This window comes from Trachymyrmex cornetzi, unplaced genomic scaffold (assembly GCF_001594075.2).
Source record: "Trachymyrmex cornetzi isolate Tcor2-1 unplaced genomic scaffold, Tcor1.1 scaffold223, whole genome shotgun sequence".
Classification (NCBI taxonomy): domain Eukaryota; kingdom Metazoa; phylum Arthropoda; class Insecta; order Hymenoptera; family Formicidae; genus Trachymyrmex; species Trachymyrmex cornetzi.
The window spans coordinates 2,793,730-2,817,382 of NW_017296881.1; the positions used below are offsets into that span (position 1 = coordinate 2,793,730).

Consider the following 23,653-nt stretch of genomic DNA (forward strand, 5'->3'; position numbering starts at 1 on the left):
TTAACACTATACAGTATCAATTTAACATTATATAGTGTCAAATTTAATTATCATTTTAGTAAAAAATAACGATATATTTAATAGGAGCAGTGGCGACTTACATTAGGTTAAATTTGACACCATAGATTTAACAGTGTACTTTTGTTTATGCCATCTTGAAATGTCAACAATTATATCTTTAAAATATATTTTTTTATTGCTGTAGGTTTTTTTCATTGGGTTAATTTCTGTGTAGTCACGCCAAGGAAAATATTTTGTGCCAAAAATGTTTTTGAAGAAAAAGTTTTAAGAACTACGTAATGATTTTAGTAGCAAGGTTTGTAAGGTTACTAAAAATATCCAAATCTGGAGTCAGATTTTCGAAATTCAAAATGTCGGATCCAATACGATGGTCAAAAATTTGTCATCGCAAAAATTTTTTTTAATTTACTCAAATTTGATCGTTCTAAAAGCCCATTTTGCGTTAATTTTATTACGGTCCAAAGTAAAAATTGCCGATTCAATGAAATGAGCAGAAAAAATTGAAATTATTCGTTAACGATTATTGGATCGGCAATTTTTTATTTGAATTGTAATCAAAATTTACGTCACATGGGCTTATAGCTCACTCAAGTTTGAACAAATTAAAAAAAAAAAAACTTTAAAGTTGATTAAAAATTAGAATGTCGAACGAATTTTTCCGCTTACGAGTAAAAGGCCACGAAAATTCGAGGCCTTGAAATTTATTATCGCTTTCAAATGGTAATTTGTGTAATTACAGTCTTTTTACAGCTGATAGCTATCAATGTTTCTGTAGACTTCATAAAAATAAAATTTTCAAAGGAAATTGGTAGCGTTACAAGGGTACGTATTGCGATGACAATTGATAACTGTCTAAATAAAAAATACGTAAGTAATAATAAATTAATTTACTGCAACGAATATTATAAGATTAAATTTTATAAAATGTTTCGAAACTTCTCATATAATGTCAAAAAATTTAGCAAGTTATGCAAGTTACGTTTCTTGTTGAAGTGTAAGTAAACTGCTTTTATTTACATTTGGATACATTTTTTATATTCGACGATAACTTGGATAATAAATTGATTTTATTTTCTTATTCAGTAACCAGTTTAATGCTTCTTTCCGCAGCGTCATTGACAACTCTTAATTTGTTTAATAATTGCAAGCCGAACTGGTAATTTTTATCAAAATTTCATTCATTGTCAGATACATCAATGTCAAGGAAAGCACTATCAATGTGATATCTCAGGGGAATTCTGATACAAATTACTAGGTCGGCTTGCATTTACCTTGATGAAAATAAAAATCAATCGTAAGTCGAATATAATGGGAGAGTAACAGAAGCGCTCATAAAATTTCTAGGAGATGAAAATTGAAACATCAAAATGTTAAAATTTCGTTTACGCTTCTATTACTCTCCTATTACATTCATTAGATTTACGTTCCGATTTTTATTTTCCTCGGGGTAGTAAAGAAATTGAGAATTGTCAATGACGCCGCGAAAAGAGGTATCAAACTGATTACTGAATACAATGACAGATTAACTTACGACGAAAATAAAAACCAATTTATTATCTAAGTTATCGGTGAAAATGTATCCAAATATAAATAAAAGCACTTCACTTAAACTGCTTCAACAAGCAACTTAATTTCTATAACTTACGGAACTTTTTAAGATTATATGAGAAATTCAAAACATTTTGTAACATTTAATTTTATAATATTCAATGCAATAAATAATTTTATTATTACTTATGTATTTTTGTTCAGACAGTTGTCAATTATCATCGCAATACGAACACTTGTAATGCTGTCAATTTCCTTTAAAAATTTTATTTTCGTGAAGTTTGTTCGTAGAAACATTGATAGCTCTATCAGCGCTGTACAAAGACTATATTTAAAAAAAGTATCATTTAAAAGCAATATTAAATTTCAAACCCTCGCACGTAGCTTTTTCCTCGTGAGCGGAAAAATTCGACCGACGTCCTAATTCTTAACTAACTTTAAAGATTTTTTTTAATTTGTTCGAAATTGAGTGAGCTATAAGTCCATTTGACGTAAACTTTGATTATGATTCAAATAAAAGATTTCCGATCTAATATTCGTTTTCGTGTTTTGATTTTTTCTACTCACTTTATTGGATCGGCAATTTTTGCTTTGAACGTAATCAAAATTTATATAAAATGGGCTCTTAGCTTATACAATTTTGAACAAATAAAAAAAACTTAAAAATTGGTTAAAAATTAGAGCTTTTCTCTGCCGATTTTGTCCACAAAGCTGTTGTTCCGGTTATTCGTGCCCCGGTGGCGCGAGTTAAAATTATTCAAAAAATCTGAAAAAAATGCGGTGTTATTTTTTGAAATATTGATCCACTTTAAAGGGTCACGATTAAATTTTAAAAGTTGTTAAAATGACAACCACTCTACACACACACACACACACACACAAAATAAGTGTATATATGCATGTACCTATGCATATGTATGTGTATACACTCTAGTTACGATTAAAATATTTACGTAATTAGAAGTAAAGTAACGACTGGGCTCTAAAAATGTAACGCTGTTACCCAATCGTTACTGAAAAATTAACTTTTACAGTAACGACGTTATTTGCCAACCACTTCTTACACGCATTGTAGACCGAACCGTTGGTTGGCAACCGGTTCTATATAAAAGCAAGCGCAACTAATGCTGCTAAACAGTACATCATCGAACTTATATTCAGGATATCATCTTGGACATCTTGGACATAATATAACATCGATTGCTGATCTTTCAATAAGCTAAGGAAATGTTGTTTTATTTATTATTGAGTAAGAAAACTATTTTAAATATTTTGTATTTAATGCGAAGTGTTATTTTTATATCAATTAGCACTAATATCTCAGTCGTGTTGAATAATTCTTACAGTTGCTGCATCGCCATTTGTCATTACCGCGTTTCCACAAGTAAGTAAACATTCTTTAATATGCTCTTTTGTAGGAGAGAATATTTAAATGATTTTAGACATTTTTGCATCCGTTGTCAAGAAGTATTATCGTGTCTTGTACTAATTGTAAGCACAATAATTAAGTGATGTTACAAACACATCATTTATGAGTCGAATAATTCTTAACAGTTAGGATTTCTTGTATGTAACGATAATATCTTTATTTTACACGCTTTGTGAATAGAGAGATTAAAACTAAAGATGATCGCACTCTCATACTTGTTTATAGTTTAATCTTCTGAAATCAATATCGTAAACTTATCTGTATAATTTTATTGAAAATAATATTTCTGTATTTTCTAAAAAAGCGTCGAGGATCTAATATTTGAAATGTAATTTGATAAATGTATGTGTGTATATCACAGAATTTGGATAACACATTTGTGGAGATAGCTCAAGTAGAGCCAGTGGCTTCCAAATCCATTAAAAAACAAGAAAATGCTGCATTATCAAAAGGAAACGACTATGAGGAATGCATAGCTAACTGCTTTGTAATATATATTATAATTCTTTTCTTACTACAATTGACGTAACTTTATTCAAAACAATTTTTAATTCAAGAGAAAATTTTGTTAAATAAATTTTTAAAATAATCTGAATATTCAATCTCTCTTTCTCTCTCTCTCCCTCTTTCTCTCTTTCTCTGTAAATATCATATTCTTATCATAGGTGACGACTGAATACAATCCTGTTTGTGGTACGGACAACGTTACTTATTCTAATCCAGGAAGTCTAAACTGCGCGAAAAAGTGTGGGAAAGGTGAGATGCTTCATAAAAATTTTGATATTTAACGATTGTATTTATTTTGTTACATGAAAGATACATTTTATTAACATTACAATAATTTCAAAAAACAGTAATCTCGAATTTTTACTTTAATGCTAAAACGGTCAAGCTAATTATTTAATATTTTTTATTATGTAAGGTAAATATACTAGTTAGTGAACAGTTAATGAACATCATGACTCAATTATTGGACGCAACAACAAAAATTTTAAATATTAACTCTTACCATACCATCTACAATTTGGTGCCTCATCCATACCATCAAGGATCACTTCAAATCTCTTCGTTTTTTCACCTCTTCAAAATAATAAAAAAAATCTTTAAAAATTCACCAACATACTTTCAACTTTCTAAAATAAATATTGACTCTTTATTTTGGAAAATAATAAAATGTAGTGTAATTTATAATTACCGAAAGACTCAAAGAAACTTGCACGAACAGGAATCGCTCGGTTACTAGTTACCCATATTAATACGGTAAGGGTTAAGCTTCTAATGATACGTACAATTCTAAATAAATTCGTTATTTATAGACTTAATAATAATGAATATATTTAGAATCGTATATATCATTAAAATTAATATTTAAAATAATTAATTAAAGTTTAATTTTTATCATTTTATCTAATAATTGGGTTATGTCCACTAACTGATATTTATCTTGGATTGTTTTTATCAGATCTTTTAAATTATCTTTATTACTATTATTGCTTAGTGCTCATACTTGAAGTTATATCAAATATATTTATATTGTAAATTGAATATATTAATGTACACTATTATATTATATTTATATTTATAAATTTTTTTGTATATACATTAAGAAAAAAAGAAGTTTTTAATCTAAATCTAGACAGGGAAGTTTTTCCTTTTTATATCGTTAAGATAGGAGGAAGACAATTCTTTTCAATATTCTCGATTGTTCGAGCATTAATAAATTTTGCAATAGCAAAAGTAGATACTTACCGAACATATATATTTATACGTTTAACAATCTTCGTCCTATAAACTATATACAATAATAAAAACTTCTTTGCATAATTACAGTACAAAATAGTGTAATTACGAACACATTACAATGCGTAACATGTAATAATTTATATTTACAGACGTGGAATTAAATTATTATGGATGCTGTTCAACAAGTCGAACTGGATAACAAATGATTTACATTATACAATACAATTTACGGAAATAAATATTTTGATAAAATATTGGTAAATGTAAGAAAAATATTTATACATTATAATATTTACATTTTTGTGTCACAATTTTTATGTCGCAATGTTAGGCCTACTGAATTGTTATTCCTTTTGTAACATCCTTTATTAATTTGTTATTATTAAATTTCGGGAGTCTTATTATTGTGTTCATTATTAATTTATTATTTTTTCCTCCAAAAAATACACAACTTTCCCAATTTTTCCATTAATGCTGTAAATCTCCGCAATCTATTAACAAAGTGAATCGACTTGCTCACAGAAACGGCACAAAATACAATGAATATTTGTTTTACTTTCGCAGTCTTGATAATGTCACGTCCAAGTATGGTAATAGTATATATACCGAAGTTCTACATAAGAACAATAGCCTTCGCTATATTAGCACGTACAAGTTAAATTCAATTTGAATGCAGTTAGATCTTGCAATTTGCAGAAAGGCAGATCCATTTATACACTTACATATGTTGTGGCACTGATCCTGTAAATACCCATCCCGATACGTCGATGTTCTGTAAACTTGTGGTCTTCCCCTTTCGAGTCTTAACAACGGCCACCTGCCAATGATATCATTCATTGACAAAGGCCGTACAATATTACACGAATACATAGTATCGTTTCCATGTGATTAATAAATATGACATATAGGTGAAGATAATAGCGATTTTTTAAATGCTGATAAAATATTGTGTGACATTATTTTATTCTATCGCTTTGCTTCATTATTTTTTGTTTATACAATGATAAAACCGGCGTGTTAAATGTTACAGATTTATTTACCAATTTCATGTGTTAATAATGTTAGATATTCTATTACATTTAAAATGTATGCATTTTTAACTTGTAATTACTTTACGTTATGTAAAAACTACTTACTGAATATTTATACATACTTATATTAAGTTTATGCATTGTATATTCATTAAAATATATTTCTATTATAAATATATTAAATTAAAATATAACATTTACATTATATTAAATTAGGAATTAATACTTCATTTTTTAAATATTTACTTATTATATTTTAATATTACTGTTTTCATCAAATACACTGGCCGACGTAGTTTTGTTGTTTGAATAAAGGTAGCATTTTCGTTATATTTTTGTACGCTGAACACGAATCCTGCAACGAAATTGCTCTATCACGTCAGGTTTTTGAAAAAAGTGAGGATAAAGGTGTTAAAATTAATGTTTTTTTGACATATTTGTGATTTTTTTGTTAGCAATCAAGTAAATTTTTTTCTCTACTTTCGTTTACGCCATCTTGAAGTGCCAACATTTATATCTTTAAAATATATTTTTTTATTGCTGTACATTTTTTTTCAACGAGTTAATCTTTGCGCAGTCACATCAAGGAAAACATTTTGTGTCAAAAATGTTTTTGGAGAAAAAGTTTTAAGTACTGCGTAATGATTTTAGTAGCAAGAGAGAGAGAGAGAGAGAGAGAGAGAGAGAGAGAGAGAGAGAGAGAGAGAGAGAGATTTGTAAGGATACTATACATACCCGAATCTGAAGTCAGGTTATCGAAATTTAAAATGTCGGATCCAATACGACGGATCAACAATTTGTCATCGCAAAAATTTTGTTGAACAGCTCGCAGTGTCCAGGGCAGGTCCACAAATACGACAGCGATGTAAAGTCGCAAGAATGTAAATACTTTATTTTATTGTTAGATTATAGCTTAATACAGCAGCGTGTGTAACGTATACGACGGTGCGTGAGTTGGAAGTTGAAAATTACACGGAGAGACAAGCAGTCGCGAGAGTCGACCCAAGATGCAGGAATCGATAGATCGGTTCCCGGCTCGCAACCCAGTAACTTCCCCGCGAGCGGTGGAGAATTTGCGATATTACCAACAAATTTTTTTTAATTTACTCGAAATGAATGTTCTAAAAGCCCATTTTGCGTAAATTTTTTTACGGTCCAAAGTAAAAATTGCCGATTCAATGAAGTGAGCAGAAAAAATTGAAATTGTCCGATAACGAATATTGGATCGGCAATTTTTTATTTGAACTGTAATCAAAATTTACGTCAAATGAACTTATAGCTCACTCAATTTCGAGCAAATTAAAAAAAACTTTAAAATTGGTTAAGAATTAGAACGTCGAACGAATTCTTTCGCTTACGAGTAAAAGGCCACGAAATTGCGAGGCCTTGAAATTTAATATCACTTTCAAATGGTAATTTGTTTAAAAATAGTCTCTTTACAGCTGACAGTTATCAATGTTTCTGTAGACTTCATGAAAATAAAATTTTCAAAGGAAATTGGCAGCGTTACAAGGGTACGTATTGCGATGACAATTGATAACTGTCTAAATAAAAAATACGTAAGTAATAATAAATTAATTTACTGCAACAAATATTATAAGATTAAATTTTATAAAATGTGTCGAATTTCTCATATAATCTCATAAAGTTTTGTAAGTTATGCAAGTTAATTATATATAAATAACGGCCAAAGACGATCGAATAATAAGATGTTGAAGTATAATAATCTCGTATAATAATTTTAATGTTAAAATTACAATAAATCGCGCGAAACTAGTTTCGACTTTACAAAGTCTTCATCAGTCGCAATAATTTACATAAAAGTTGTTAAAATATTACATAATCTCAAAATCCGGAATCAAATATAGTCAACACATAAAATTCTCTGTAGTCATCTTTAAAAATTAGTTCTCATATTCTTGTTAACCAATATGTGTCTGTTATATGTTGTATAACATGCAAACAATTATTAATTATTTCATCATTTTGTATTACGGCAACATCTGTTAATATATATAAGATTTGAGAATAATGAAAAATTATTATAACTAGGATTCAATTAAATTTAAACATAGACAGTATGCAAAGTAAAAGCGAACTTACAATAATTGTTAAAATTTATGATACTATTCTTAATGGCAGTCGTATGTAAATTCACAAGCAAATTAACATAATTGTCAAGATTAATGCTTCTGGTCTCAATGACAGTCTTATGGCGAACAAATTTAGACTAATGTCTTCTGACATCTAACAATAAATAAATAAGAGAACAACAAGAGAAAAGCAAGGTCACAACACTCAATAATCATTATAATTGTTATTATTGATTCTGTCAAGAATCTTAAAATACGATTTATTTAAAAGCACAGTGTCTTCGTTGGAATTAATACTATTGGTCTGCGCCTTAATATGAATCATTTCTGATATTAATCGCTTATAATAATGACACTCTCTACTTAGAATTTTTATATTGTCCCATTCAAACATGTGGTTATATTCTAACATATGATCCGTAATAGCTGAATGCTTAGATATATCGAAGCTTAACAATATTCTAATAACGCAATATAATGATGTGTATGAAAGGAGGATCATATCTTTTCCATATATTAAAAATGCTTCAGAGATTGTAGCCTCATCTATAGATAAAAATGAATTCATGATTGGATTTCAATGTCTTAATAAACTTAATAACATTATAAAGAGACATAAAGATGGAGATCCAAATGTTTGCAATAATAATGTAATGTAACAGGATTAATTGTAAATGTTGTAATGCTTCATATGTAGCCCAAACGAAGAGGCAACTAAAGACTGGAATAACGGAATATGGAAAGAATTTGAATCAAGTTATATCTAAGCATTCAGTTATCACAGATCATATGTTAGAGTATAATCACACGGAAAAAAAAATTTGCTAAAACAGCTAAAAACTTCATTGATTTGGCAAATCTACAGCCGTTATATAGGAGCCAGTTTTCTATGTTAAAGTAGCAAAGTTATGTAGCTGAATTAAATTAAAGATTGTAACTAATAATATTTGTTCTAATAGCATAGCAAATTTGTTAATACAGCAAAGATAACTTTCTGAAAAAATGAATCTATTATAAAAGTCAACATTTGTAACAAAACATGCTAACTAAGATAGCGCATACTTTTGCTGCTATAATGAAGAAACTTATTACATTAGCAATCTTCATTGTAGCAAAGAATTAGTTGCTCTAACAATGCAAGTTAATTAAGACAACAAATTCTGATAAATACATGGTTTTTATTTTAATACAATAAAAAAATGCAATTCTTGAATTATTAAATAATACAACAATAAACGTTTATACAATTTTTATTTAAAGTGTTACTCAAACGTATTAATATGGATCTTCATAGTACGCAGAATGCAGTTGCAAGGTTAGAACCTAATCTAAACTAATTATACGTCACATATAGGCTCTGGACATAAACACAGGACGTACTGAAGTTAAATTTTCGCGTTCTGCGTTTTGCGTCTTACGGCCGAAAATATGTTACGCAAGTCACACTATGTCTATAATTTTGCAATTTGAGACTCGCGTTCAACATGCTATGTAGATTAAAATATGTATATTGCAAATATATTAAATTAATTATTTCAACTAAACTAATTTGTTGCAATAACAATGATAATATTACCAAAGATGAGTTTGTTATATGAGCATACTGATGACTGCTTACAGACATAATTTCTTTGTTGAACCATCAAATTTTCTTAATTACAGATGTTGAATTCGCGTAGCAAGCTATAGCTTTGCTGAATCATCAAATCAATTTTTTTCCGTGCACATGTTTGAATGGGACAATGTAAAAATTCTAGATAGAGAGTGTCATTATTATAAGCGATTAATATCAGAAATGATTCATATTAAGGCGCAGACCAATGGTATTAATTGCACCGAAGACACTGTGCTTTTAAATGAATCGTATTTTAACATCCTTGACAGAATCAATAATAACAATTATAATGATTATTGATTGTTGTGCCCTTACTTTTCTTTTGTTATTCTCTTATTTATTTATTGTTAGATGTCACAAGACATCAGTCTAAATTTGCTCGCCATTTCGCGTAAGACTGTCATTGAGACCAGAAGCATTAATCTTGACAATTATGTTAATTTGCTTGTCAATTTACATACGACTGCCGTTAAGAATAGTATTATAAATCTTAACAATTATTGTAAGTTCGCTTTCACTTTGCATTACTGTCTATGTTTAAATTTAATTGAATCCTAGTTATAATAATTTTTCATTATTCTCAAATCTTATATATATTAACAGATGTTACCGTAATACAAAATGATGAAACAATTAATAATTGTTTGTATGTTATACATTATATAATAGACACATATTGGTTAACAAGAACATGAGAACTAATTTTTAAAGATGACTACAGAGAATTGTATTTGTTCACTACATTTGATTCCAGATTTTGTGATTAAGTAATATTTTAACAACTTTTATGTAAATTATTGCGACTGATGAAGACTTTGTAAAGCCGAAACTATAGTTTCGCGCGATTTATTGTAATTTTAACATTAAAATTATTATAAGAGGTTATTATATTTCAACATCTTATTATTCGCTCGTCTTTGGCCGTTATTTATATATAATTTTATTGTGTGTTCAATAACAAGTAGGATCTGTTTTTATTTAATTTTATGTAAGTTAAGTTTCTTGTTGAAGCAGTTTAAGTAAAGTGTTTTTATTTATATTTGGATATATTTTTTTGTATTCGACGATAACTTGGATAATAAATTATTTTTTATTTTCTTATTCAGTAATCATTTTAATACTTCTTTCCGCGGCGTCATTAACAGCTCTTAATTTGTTTACTAATTGCAAGCCGAATTGGTAATTTTTATCAAAATTTCATTCATTGTCAGATACATCAATGTCAAGGAAAGCACTAGCAATGTGATATCTGAGGGGACTTCTGATACAAATTACCAGGTCGGCTTGCAATTACCTTGATGAAAATAAAAATCAGGTGTAAGTCAAACATAATGGGAGAGTAACAGAAGCGCTCATAAAATTTCTAGGAGATGAAAATTGAAACATCAAAATGTTAAAATTTCGTTTACGCTTCTATTACTCTCCCATTACATTCATTAGATTTACGTTCCGATCTTTATTTTCCTCGGGGTAGTAAACAAATTGAGAATTGTGAATGACACCGCGAAAAGAGGTATCAAACTGATTACTGAATACAATGACAGATTAACTTACGACGAAAATGAAAAACAATTCATTATCCAAGTTATCGGTGAATATCAAAAAATGTATCCAAATGTAAATAAAAGCACTTCTCTTAAACTACTTGGAACAAGAAACTTAACTTCCATAATTTACAGAACTTTTTGAGATTATATGAGAATTCAAAACATTTTGTAAAATTTAATTTTATAATATTCAATGCAATAAATAAATTTATTATTACTTATGTATTTTTTATTCAGACAGTTGTCAATTATCATCGCAACGTTATACGAACTTTTGTAACGCTGCAAATTTCCTTTAAAAATTTTATTTTCATGAAGTTTATTTATAGAAACATTGATAGCGCTATCAGCTGTACAAAGACTACATTTAAAAAAAATATCATTTAAAAACAATATTAAATTTCAAAACCTCACTTTTTCCTCGTGAGCAGAAAAATTAGCTCGACGTTCTAATTCTTAACTAATTTTTTTTTTTTGTTTGAAATTGAGTGAGCTATAAGCCCATTTGACGTAAATTTTGATTATAATTCAAATAAAAGATTTCCGATCTAATATTCGTTATCGTGTTTTGATTTTTTCTACTCACTTCATTGGATCGGCAATTTTTACTTTGGACGTAATCAAAATTTATGTAAAATGGGCTCTTAGCTCATAAAATTTCGAACAAATAAAAAAAACTTAAAAATTGGTTAATAATTAGAGCGTCCCTCGGCCGAATTATGTCCACAAAGGTGTTGTTCCGCTTATTCGTGTCCCGGTAGCTCGAGTTAAAATTATTCAAAAAATCTTAAAAAAAATGCGGTGTTATTTTTTTGAGATATTGAACCACTTTAGGGAGTGTCACGATTAAATTTTAAAAGTTATTAAAATAACTACCAATCTACACACACACACACACACACACACACACACATAATATATATATGTGTATGTGCATGTACCTATACATATGTATGTATATACGCTTAGTTACGAGTAAAACTTTTACGTAAATAGAAATAAAGTTACGATAAAACTAGTGAAATCGTTATCATTACCCTAAAAATGTAACGTCGTTACCCAATCGTTACCGAAAAATTAACTTGTAACAGTAACGACGTTACAACTCAGTAAACACAGGTATATCTCAAACATGTAACTCATACGTGATTTTAATTTTTTGACTCGTAACGGTTATGTCAAAAGTTACATAAATTTACGGGGAATGTTCTCAAATTTGTCGTCCCATTTTATCTGTAGTAGTTACATAACAGTGATATCGACGACAAGGTTGATATATAACAATCATTGAGGCGAAATGCATACGTAACATTTATACAATGCAAAATTTATCACTGTGACATCACAAATGGGTAAAATTGTTACTTATTGACACTGACCTGATTTCTTTGATTTGAAGAAGTTTTTTGTTTATTTCTTGCTATTAGAATTAAATAAATAGTTTATATAGTTTTGCAACTTTTTTTAAATGTGTGAGAGAAATATATTTTTAATACGCAACAAAACATTTTCTTAAATAAAAACTATTTTTTTATGTAATAAAAAGATTACGGTTATATCTTAACAAAAAAGTAATTTTTTTGTTGTTATTTACTTTTATTTTTTCAATTCAATTTATTATTTACTTTCGCATACCATATTCTTATTAACTATAAAATTAATTATTGAGAAACATACCGCATCGCTGCCAAGATTTAAACCCACGATCCCTAAGAACAGTATAGCCTAATAACACTTACGCTGAGCTAATCGCACGATTGTGATCGAGTCATTGCCAACGTGACTTATACCTTATTGTTTATACCATTCTTATATTAATTTCGTGCTTCTGCTGACAGTTTAATATTATTAATATTTGTGGGGATTACGTGGAAACGAAATAATACGCTGGTATTTATTCACTTATTGTTAGTTAGAAAATAATAATCTATCCATGTTAAATACTTATCCTTTATATTTTTATACCTACCTATAAAGGAAAAATCGATATGATAATCGAATATATTATTGTCTAACTGCATAAAAATATTTAACTGATAGCATAATAGAAGCAAACTATATAGAATTTAACCTATGTTTTTAATAAACTTTATTTGCTAGCGATACTGATTATTTTATTTCTTTATTAACGAATAATCACAGAAATAATTTGCAATAGTACTTACTGATCGATTGTTTCCTTCAATCTATCACATTTATTGTTCCTTGATTTGTTTATATAACAAATTCTCACTTCTCTCAATTCTTTAAACAAATGTAATCACTGTGAAAAAGTGACATATAATTTATGAAATTAGGTTACATCGTAGTAATGTAATTTTATAGAAAAGTCCAATCTTCTAATTTTAGTGATATAACTGTTATAGATTACAGTATACATTCTTGCAGATGTAACCAAAACATGTATAATTTACATCTTTTTTCATTATGGCTTTGTGCTGTAAATGTATTTTATATTTGTTATGTCTCATTCATAGAATGGTATATGGATATAATTTAATTACATTTAATTTACATAATTATGTTATGTGCTAAATATATAACAAAGACATGTAACAAAATTATCATATTTCAGAATATATTGTTCACGCCATAAAGCTGTATTGTTGTTATTAATCAGAGATATCTCAATAAGGACAAAAAAATTATATAACAGTGCCAAGTCATGTTTGCTAAGAAGTAACGCGTTACTTGTCAACCCCTTCTTACGCGCATTGATAGAACCGTTGGTTGGCAACCGGTTCTATATAAAAGCAAGCGCAACTAATGCTGCCAAACAGTACATCATCGAACTTATATTCAGGATATCATCTTGGACATCTTGGACATAATATAAAGTCGATTGCTGATCTTTTAACAAGCTAACAAAATGTTGTTTTACGTATTATTGAGTAAGAAAACTATTTTAAATATTTTGTATTTGATGCAAAATGTTATTTTTATATCAATTAGCACTAATATCTCAATCGTGTTGAATAATTCTTACAGTTGCTGCATCGCCGTTTGTCATTACCGCGTTTCCACAAGTAAGTAAACTTTCTTTAATATGCTCTTTTGTAGGAGAGAATATTTAAATGATTTTAGACATTTGCATACACTGTCAAGAAGTATTATCGTGTCTTGTACCAATTGTAAGCACAATAATTAAGTGATGTTACAAACACATTTAGTCGATTAATTCTTAACAATTAGGATTTCCTGAATGTAACGATAATATCTTTATTTTACACGCTTTGTGAATAGAGAGATTAAAACTAAAGATGATCGCACTCTCATACTTGTTTATAGTTTAATATTCCGAAATCAATATCACAAATTTATCTGTATAATTTTGTTGAAAATAATATTTCTCTATTTTCTAAAAAAGCGTCGAGGATCTAAATTTGAAATGTAATTTGATAAATGTACGTGTGTATATCATAGAATTTGGATAACATACCTGTGGAGATGGCTCAAGTAGAGCCAGTGGCTTCCAAAACCTATGAAAATGCTGCATTATCCAAAGGAATCGACTTTGACGCATGCATGGATAACTGTCCTGTAATTATAATTCTTTTCTTACTAAAATTGACGTAACTTTATCCAAAACAATTTTTAATTCAAGAGAAAATTTTGTTAAATAAATTTAAAAAATAATCTGAATATTGAATCTCTCTCTCTCTCTCTCTTTCTCTCTCTCATCTTCTATCAATTTGTAAAGATCGCACAACTTTGCTTCATATCTTATTTTATTTCATCTTATCTTATCTCAATTCAATCTAGTTTCATGTATCTTGCGTAAACCTACCACTTAACTCTATTTCAATTTAAATAAATTGCGTTATTTTCTCATCTTTCTCTTCTTAGTTAGTTTCAATATCACGTCGGTCATACTTGCGAACACATACTTCTCGTTCATAACTTTGTACTTCAGTCACAATTGTTGCATTTTTGCAATTCTAGCAATATCAATAATTTTTGTAAAATGTATCTTTGTAATATTTGTACTTATAATTTGTAATGCTGCCGCGACATTCTATTTTCTCGCTATGAATACTCTGTCACAAACTCTTTGTTACGATTATACTCATGCTAATATGTATGAAAAATTACATTTTCTTCTATGTTCTTAGAGGGCTTATGCTAGAACATCAATAAACGCTTTCTCTCTCTCTCTCTCTCTCTCTCTCTCTCTCTCTCTCTCTCTCTCTCTCTGTTAATATAGACGCTCCTGTTTGTGGGACGGATGGTGTAACATACATTAATAAAGGTCATCTAGACTGCGCGAGACATTGTGGAAAAAGTGAGATGCTTCATAAAAATTTTATAATATTTAATAATTGTATTTATTTTATGAAAGATATACGCGTAGTTACAATATAATTTTTTATCACTATGACTACGATTTCAAAAATAAGATACAACAATCTCAAACAAATTTTCACTTTAATGCTAGAATGGTCAAGCTAGTTGTTTAACATTTTTCAACATGTAATGTAAATGTACTAATTAGTGAACAGTAGATATGAGAGAATTATTGATGCAACAACAAAAATTTTTAATATTAAGCTCCTAATAATATGTACAACTCTAAATAAATTCGTTATTTATAAATTTAATAAGGATGAATATGTTTAGAGTCATGTATATCATTAAAATTAATATTCAAAATAATTAATTAATATTTAATTTTTGTCATTTTGCTTAATAATTGGGTAATGTCCACTAACTGATATTTATCTTACACCTAGATTGTTTTTATCAGTTCTTTTAATTTATCTTTATCATTATTATTGCTTAGTGCTTACATCCTTGAAGTTATATTAAATATATTTATATTTGAATAAATATATTTAAATTGAATATATTAATGTACACTATTATATTATATTTATGTCATATTTATCTTTATATATTTTTTTGTATGTACATTAAGGAAAAAAGGAAAGACTTCCTTATTTAAATCTAGATAGGGAAGTTTTTTCTTTTTATATCAATAAGATGGAAGAAAGACAATTCTTTCCAATATTCTCGATTCTTTTGGCATTAAAAAATTTTGCAATAGCAAAAGTAGATATTTATCGAGCATATATATTTATACATTTAACAATCTTTGTCCTATATAAACTATATAAAATAATAAAAACTTTTATGCATAATTACAGCATAAAGTAGTATAATTAATTACGAGCGGCTTACAATGCTTAACACGTAATAATTTATATTCACAGCTAGCGTGACGAAGGCGAATGATGGAGCCTGTTAGGGCCGAACTGGATAACAAACGATTTACATTATACAATATAATCCACGGTAACAAATATTTTGATGAAATATTGGTAAACGTAAGAAAAATATTTATACATTGTAATGTACACTGTTAAAAATGTCATGAAATTTAATGTACTTTTAAGTTACACAAATTAAATTCAATTTTATGATACTAAATTAAATTTAATATATTTGCAATTGAAAAGTATATTTGTGTACTCTCACTTAACCCTAATCCTAACCCTAATCCTAATTGTACATGAAATTTAATGTACTTTTCATAAAAAATTTTACGAAATTTAGTATATTTTTTATTAAATTTATTTTATGAGAAATTTAATAAAAGTAAAATTTAGTTACATATATATATAACTTTATTTTTATTAGAAAATGATAAAATGCTATCATTTCCACACCACTTATCATGAGGTAGATAGCATGGTGCGCTTTTTTTATAATGGTTTCCCCAGTAGGCCTATTCCACTCTCATTCTTTTATGCAGGAATTATTCCAAATGCCGTCCTTCCTCCCTTGAATACTTTGGGATGTGTCGTTTAAAAAATGTGTTTAAAAAGATATATTATTATTATTACATAAAAATATATTCGCGCGAGTAATATTTAAAAATTCTTACCAAAATATCAAGAGACACGGTAGTGTCTCGCGTCAAGTGGGCGCGCAGCGTAAGACCGCCGCACACACATGTCTTACCGCATGCTTACAAATCCAAAATCATTATCCTATTCTTAATTATATACACTTTTACAATATATAACGCACGTCATATAAATACTTATCCTATATTAAATCTAAGCCGCATACTTATCTGAATTTGCTCGCACATATGAACACGCTGTATATCGTTAATCCACTTCATTTTCTGTTTTAAGTCTCTTTATTATTTTTCTTATTCGGTATTATTTGATGATCATCTTATTATATTTTGAGGTTTAGCAGCGCCAAGTTTTTTTACATAAAAAATTTTGTTATTTTAATAAAATTTTCTCATTTTGTGATACTTAATTTTTTGAGATTAAACGTTGTATTCCATTGCAAATATATAAAAGACTTTTGAATAGAAAAATAAAGATACGTATCACTTTGTCTCGTTCATTAAATGTTATATGTTGCAATAAAATAGATGTTCTTTTCGTAATTTACAAAATACAATAGTATATATTATATGTTGCAAGAAAATATATATTCTTTTCGCAATTGGCGCAATTTAAAGATTTTATTTTATTTTTTTTTTAATACAAGCATACGTACTACTGAAGGGTAATTTATAATAAAAAAATTAACAATATTACCACTTGAATTATATTATTTATGTAACGGTTTTTTATGGGAGATACACTTGGTGCCTTTTTTTACCTTTTTTTAAAAAGGTAATTTTGTTAAGATTGTAAAATTACAACATCTTTATCTTCATTTTCTTTTTCCTGAAAATAGTAATATTGGAAATAAAACAAATTAACATCGCGGTTAGTCGTCATTTTTTCTGTCCTCTGCTTTTAAACATTCAATATTAGTATATCTCACTTTATACAAATGTAATCTCGCAAATCTGATTGTAGTTTAATCCATCCGCGAGGAAACCGTCAATGTGGTTGCGGCAATATGTAATTTCGGCACTCTGTTTAATGCCACGTTTATTGTATCACACACCGTCACTGGTCAAAACGTTTTGAATATCGAGTTTTCGATCGTGAACTATAAGAGGGAATGAAGAATTACTTCATGTTTATGCAATACAAATGTCGTTTAGACATAATGATTAATGCTAAGGAGCAACGCTTATTATATAGTAAAAATGTATGTCATTTATTTAGGAGATGTACGTGATTTATTTGTGAGATAACATTTATAAAAAGGAATCCTGGTAAAAATATTACATATCGATCAGAAGTACACGAGGAAACATCTTATGATATAACAAATTGTAAATAAGAAAGATTAATATTGAATGATGGTAATCAGATCTAGTGAGAAAAACATAAACACTCTTATCCGTTATACTTATTGCTCTCATATTTATCACACTTATCCGTTATACTTATCGCTCTCATATTTATCACATGATGTAGTGCTTGATTAATATGATAGCATTGGTGATAGGTGGTGTGGAAATGATAGCATTTTAACATTTTCTTGTGAACCTACTTACAACTTTATAATAAAATTACCTCTATCATAAATATTTTTTTTTAATAATTTTTATTTTTAATTCTGAAAATTGTTGCCAAACATACAGTCTTTCCGCTTATTATTTGAATCATAGATTCAAATATTATTATTCCGCTTATTATTTGAATCATAGATAGCCGATTATACTTTCAGTTTCAAAATTTGGTAGCCAACGTTTATACAATACTATAAACATAAACAAAACTTTGACTTCTTAAATTTCGTTAGATTTTGTAATTATCGTATTGACTGTAAGATCGATTGTGCTATCGAAATGCAGTAGGCAGAGCAGTTTCATCCGAATAATTTGAATAATCGATAAACTGCATATAAAATCATTCAAGCTGCGTCACATCTTCCCTCGCACTAAAAAAAAGAACGCAATCTACATCTGTATTAACAAAGTGAATCAGCTTGCATATAGAAATGTACAACAAATATTTGTTTTACATCCGCAGTCTTGATAATGTCACGTCTAAGTATGATAATAAATTATTACTAATAATACGAAGTTCTGCTACAATAGTCTTCGCTATATTAGCACGTACAAATTAAATTCAATTTAAATGCAACTAGATTTTGCAATTTGCAGAAAGGCAGATCCATTTATATCCTTACATATGTTATGGCACTGATCCTGTAAATACCCATCCCGATATGTCGATGTTCTGTAAACTTATGGTCTTATTCCGCTTTTGAGTTTCAATAACGACCATCTGCCAATGATATCGTTGATTGACAAAAGCTCGCCGTACAATATTACACGGATACATAGTATCGCTTTTATGTGATTAATAAATACAACATGTAGGTGAAGATAATTGCGATTTTTTTAATGTTGATAAAATTGTGTGACATTATTTTAGTCTATCTCTTTGCTTTATGATTATTTATTTTTTGTTTATATGATAAAACCGGCGTCTTAAATGTTACAGATGTTTATTTATTAGCGTAATGATAAATTTTTGTACTTTTAAGATTTTGATATTACTAATTCAATAATATTTTGTTAAAAATTTGCATAACATTTGAATTGCAGTGGTAAGAAAAGGCGATGCTGCAATTTTGTAAGAATTAAATAATAAACAACACAATAGAGATATTAGTATCTCTATTGTGTTGTTTATATTATTTAATTCTTGCAATTGCAAATAAAATTGGTCACAATTCAGAATTGAACAAAGATACAAGAAATATCTTTATGGTTATACGGGACGAAGAACTTCGTCGTAACTAGTAAGATGCTATATTTTTTAAATACATTTCGATAAAAATGTTTTTAATGATTGAATATAATTTTTTTATAATAGTGTACAATGAAAAGGCTCCAAATTTAACAATAAAAAAAACTTAAGGAAATTTGCTAATGAGAGCCTGCACCAGGTGTTCAATGTGATAATAATGATTTATGTATTCACAAAAATATAATATAATTACAGACGTTTTGACATCAATATTGTGTCCTCTTCAAAGTGCAAAAAATATAATCCTCCAGAAACATTGAATTCATTTGATAAGTGTTGTTAGAAGTGTAAAATACATCGTTAAACTGTAATTTTCGTCAAGACTGTAATCTTCGTCTATCGTATCTCATCGGATACTCAAACTACTAAGAAAGTTAGTATAATAATATATTATATTATATTTTTGTGAATACATGAATCATTATTATCACATTGAACACCTAGTGCAGGCTTTCATTAGCAAATTTCTTTAAGTTTTTTCATTGATAATTTTTTTTAATTTGACATTTTAATTGCATCTTACAGCTCTTTAGAATTTGTCAACACTTGAGGAGACCTGCAGTTTAACGCTGATTCCGAACAACGAACGCGAAAAATCGCGTATGCAGGACACAGGTGAGATCGAACCCGAATCTACAGATCGCGAGTCGCACTGAGAGCGTCGAGTCACTATTTCGCATCACGAAACACGAATATTTGAAATAATTTTTTTATTCAGCAACAAATAAAATAACATTTTATTAAAGTTTATCTGTTAAAAAGTTTTATCTGTTAAAATACCGCCAGTTATCAACATTGCGTAAATGATTTTTAAATTTTAAAATATTGTTGTTATTCTATACACATATAATTCCTTTTAATACTTCAAGGTTTTCCATTGTTACATAAAGTTTGAAAATTAGAACGCAATAAGTATATTGAGTACTTTTTTTATTTATCATACGTTTACATGCATTACGGATATAACCACCAATTGGCAACTAGTTCCATAAAAGGAAGCGCAACATAATACTGCCAACAGTAGGTCGTCAAATTTCTGTTAGTAGATTACCTTAGTCATATAAAATAGTATATAATATCGATAATTGGCGGTCTTTGATCAGGCAAACTTTAACAAAATGTTATTTTACTTGTTGTTGAGTAAGAAAATATAAAATATTATTTCAAATATTTCATGCATAATGCGAATTGTTTATGCAATTAATTGATTCTAATATCTCCATTGTATAATTCTTATTGTATAATTTTTATTAGTTGCTGCATCACCGATTCTTACCAGCGCGATTCAACAAGTAAGTAAATATTCTTTCATGCGATCTCTTGTAGGAGATAAATGGATAAATATTTTAAATATTTAAGACTATTTAATATATTATTTGAATATGTTGTACTGTCAAACAATATAATCATGTTCTATGCTAAGCGCAATAAGCAATGATGTAGATATCATAATGTTTGTAGATCGTTTGAATTCTTAATAATTAATATATATAACAATGATATTCTTATTTTATATGTTCCATATGATTAAAAATATTATAATGAAAAATTTGCATACATCAATATCCTGTAAAGTGCTTCGTATAATTTTGTATTTTTGAAAGTAATATTTTCGTAATATTTTCGAAAAAAAAAATCGGGAATCTAATATTTGGAAGTTTAATTCGATAAACATTATAGAATTTGGATAACACAGTGGAAATAGTTCAAGTGGATGATAACAGTCCAATGGCTTACAGACAATCTAGTGAAGAGAAAAGGGATGATTCATCCCGCCCTGCAACCTGCAACTCTAATGACCCATTCGATAAATGCTTGCGGGAATGCTCTGTATAACTATAATTTTTTATTAAAAATCTTTTACATCTTTTGCTTTTTCTAAAAAATAAGTTTTTAAACCTATAACGGCATTCCTTTGACAGATATTATTGGTTTATGATCCTATTTGTGGTACAGACAAAATTACTTACATAAATCGATCACAACTAAAATGCGCGCAGTGTTGTGGAAAAAGTAAGATACTTCATTAAAATTTCATTATATTTAATAGTTATTTATTTTTTACATGAAAGACACATGCATGGTAGTAACATAAACAAGCTTTCTATTAGTGTAACAATGATCTCAAAGACTTTTTTGGTTTATCACTAAAACAAATTGGTGTTTTAATGTTTTCCAACAAGACAAAGAGATTCTTTTTGTCAATTCTTTTAATCCGTCTTTATTATTATTATTGTTTAAATCTTTGAAATTATATTAATTATATTTTTGAAGCAATGAAATTAATAGTTACTGCAATGCAAATTAAAATTGCAAACTAAAATTACAAAAAGAATTTTCTTTTTTACACACAAAAAAATGGAAAACCATTCTTCTAAATATTCTCGAGTCCAACATTAATGAATAATACAATAGCAAATATTAACTTACCAGTTATATTTAACAATATTTGCAATAAAAAATATATAAAATGATGAAAAATCTTATATATAATCAGGACGTAAGACAATGCGATTACAAACAATGTGATTAAAATAATCAACATACAATACTTTTTGTTTACAGATGTAACGATAAAATGTCTTGGAAACTGTAGAAATTGCAACTGAATAACTTATAGTTTTCATTGTAATACAATTTATTATAATAAATGTTTTAACCAAAATTAGCAAATGTAAGAAAAATAAACATGTTTACACACATATGTAATGTATATATAATATTATATGTATTAAATATCTTTATTTGTTTTATAACAGAAAATAACAGTTTATTGACTTTTTTCATTTTGATCTTTATATTGTGAATGATTTTAGAATTAACATTATTAATATCAAACAAATTATGTAAATGTTTTATTTATGATATTTAGATGTTATTATTGTTAATATAGATAGAATATATCTAAAAATACATCTCATATAAAGTATGTAAAATTATCCGCAATATAAATGTATATATCGTCTAGACAGGATTCTTGTTCCTTATAGATCACAGGTCTGGTAATTATAGCGAAGTAATTCCAACTATTCCAAGACTGATTGTACTGTCGGAATGCAGTAGGTAGAGCTTCTCTAGATAATCGACAATTTACACAAACGATATATGAAACCGTCGATATTGCTGTCACATTTCTTCTCGCACAAAAACACCGATTGAGTGAATCAAATCACTCACAAAAACAACCGAAAATATAAAGAAATATTTAATACCTGCTTTACTTTCAAGTCTCGTTACAGCATGCCTGAGTATTGCCAATAATACGTTCCGAAATTTCACGCAACCGATCTTCATTATACCAACACATACAAGTTAAATTCAATTCAAATGCAATTCGATTTTGTAATTTGCAGAAAGGCAGATCGATTTATTTACTTAGTTATGTTATGACAATGATCCTGTAAATACTCATCTCGATATGTCGATGGTCTGTAAACTTGCGGTCTTGTTCCTCTCGACAACGTCTGTCGATGGATAGAATCGTTGATTGACGAAAGCTTGACAATATTGCGCAGATGCAATTACAATTTATTTTGTAAATAAAAAGAATTTGAATGAAACAAATAGGATGGGAAGTAAGTAAGGCCGCTACTTTTGTCGTTATTTTTTATAATGACAATTTGGTAATGACGTTGCAGTTTTTTATGACACTAAAAATAATTAACTAAACACTAAGGTTGGTAGAGTTACTTTTGAAAAGTAACTCGTCACCATATTACAGGTTGTTTATTTGTTGAATAGACTTTTCATTTACTTGTAAAAGATAAATTTAAAGTTAAACTTATAATGGCATTTTTAATTGTCATAGACGACATTGAAATTCGATCCCATTTGTGATACGAACAACATTATTTATGGCGATCTGGGAAAATTGCATTGCGAGTAACGATGTGAAATAGGTGAAATACTTCATAAAAACATTTTTTTATTTAACAATTGTATTTA

At 28.1% G+C, this 23,653-nt stretch overlaps 2 protein-coding genes, 1 long non-coding RNA gene and 1 pseudogene across 3 annotated transcripts; 3 read left to right on the plus strand and 1 right to left on the minus strand.

Annotated features, from left to right (window-relative positions):
• Positions 1 to 16,347, plus strand: part of LOC108760406 (uncharacterized) — a 20,595-nt pseudogene extending 4,248 nt beyond the window's left edge.
• Positions 2,699 to 4,972, plus strand: LOC108760405 (uncharacterized). Its single transcript, XM_018506357.1, has 5 exons — positions 2,699 to 2,818; positions 2,916 to 2,953; positions 3,360 to 3,485; positions 3,664 to 3,754; positions 4,891 to 4,972. The coding sequence occupies exons 1-5, from the start codon at positions 2,797 to 2,799 to the stop codon at positions 4,938 to 4,940; spliced, it is 327 nt and encodes a 108-aa protein (XP_018361859.1). The 5' UTR covers positions 2,699 to 2,796; the 3' UTR covers positions 4,941 to 4,972.
• Positions 2,709 to 20,840, minus strand: LOC108760407 (uncharacterized). The gene is made up of 3 exons (XR_001940084.1): positions 20,818 to 20,840; positions 9,189 to 9,193; positions 2,709 to 2,788 (listed from the first exon to the last, which is right to left on the minus strand). It is a non-coding gene; the product is annotated as an uncharacterized LOC108760407 (long non-coding RNA).
• On the plus strand, positions 20,736 to 22,401 carry LOC108760404 (uncharacterized). The gene is made up of 5 exons (XM_018506356.1): positions 20,736 to 20,848; positions 20,963 to 21,000; positions 21,389 to 21,538; positions 21,631 to 21,721; positions 22,274 to 22,401. The coding sequence occupies exons 1-5, from the start codon at positions 20,827 to 20,829 to the stop codon at positions 22,315 to 22,317; spliced, it is 345 nt and encodes a 114-aa protein (XP_018361858.1). The 5' UTR covers positions 20,736 to 20,826; the 3' UTR covers positions 22,318 to 22,401.
• The last annotated feature ends 1,252 nt before the right edge of the window (positions 22,402 to 23,653 follow it).

Excerpts from the sequence above, each read along its gene's own strand:
- LOC108760404 (XM_018506356.1), top strand. The coding sequence starts at position 20,827 with ATGTTATTTTACTTGTTGTTGA. Across the intron at positions 21,539-21,630 it reads AATGCTTGCGGGAATGCTCT|ATATTATTGGTTTATGATCC; the intron begins GTATAACTATAA and ends TTCCTTTGACAG. Across the intron at positions 21,722-22,273 it reads CGCGCAGTGTTGTGGAAAAA|ATGTAACGATAAAATGTCTT; the intron begins GTAAGATACTTC and ends TTTTGTTTACAG.
- LOC108760405 (XM_018506357.1), top strand. The coding sequence starts at position 2,797 with ATGTTGTTTTATTTATTATTGA. Across the intron at positions 2,819-2,915 it reads GTTGTTTTATTTATTATTGA|TTGCTGCATCGCCATTTGTC; the intron begins GTAAGAAAACTA and ends TAATTCTTACAG. Across the intron at positions 2,954-3,359 it reads TCATTACCGCGTTTCCACAA|AATTTGGATAACACATTTGT; the intron begins GTAAGTAAACAT and ends TGTATATCACAG.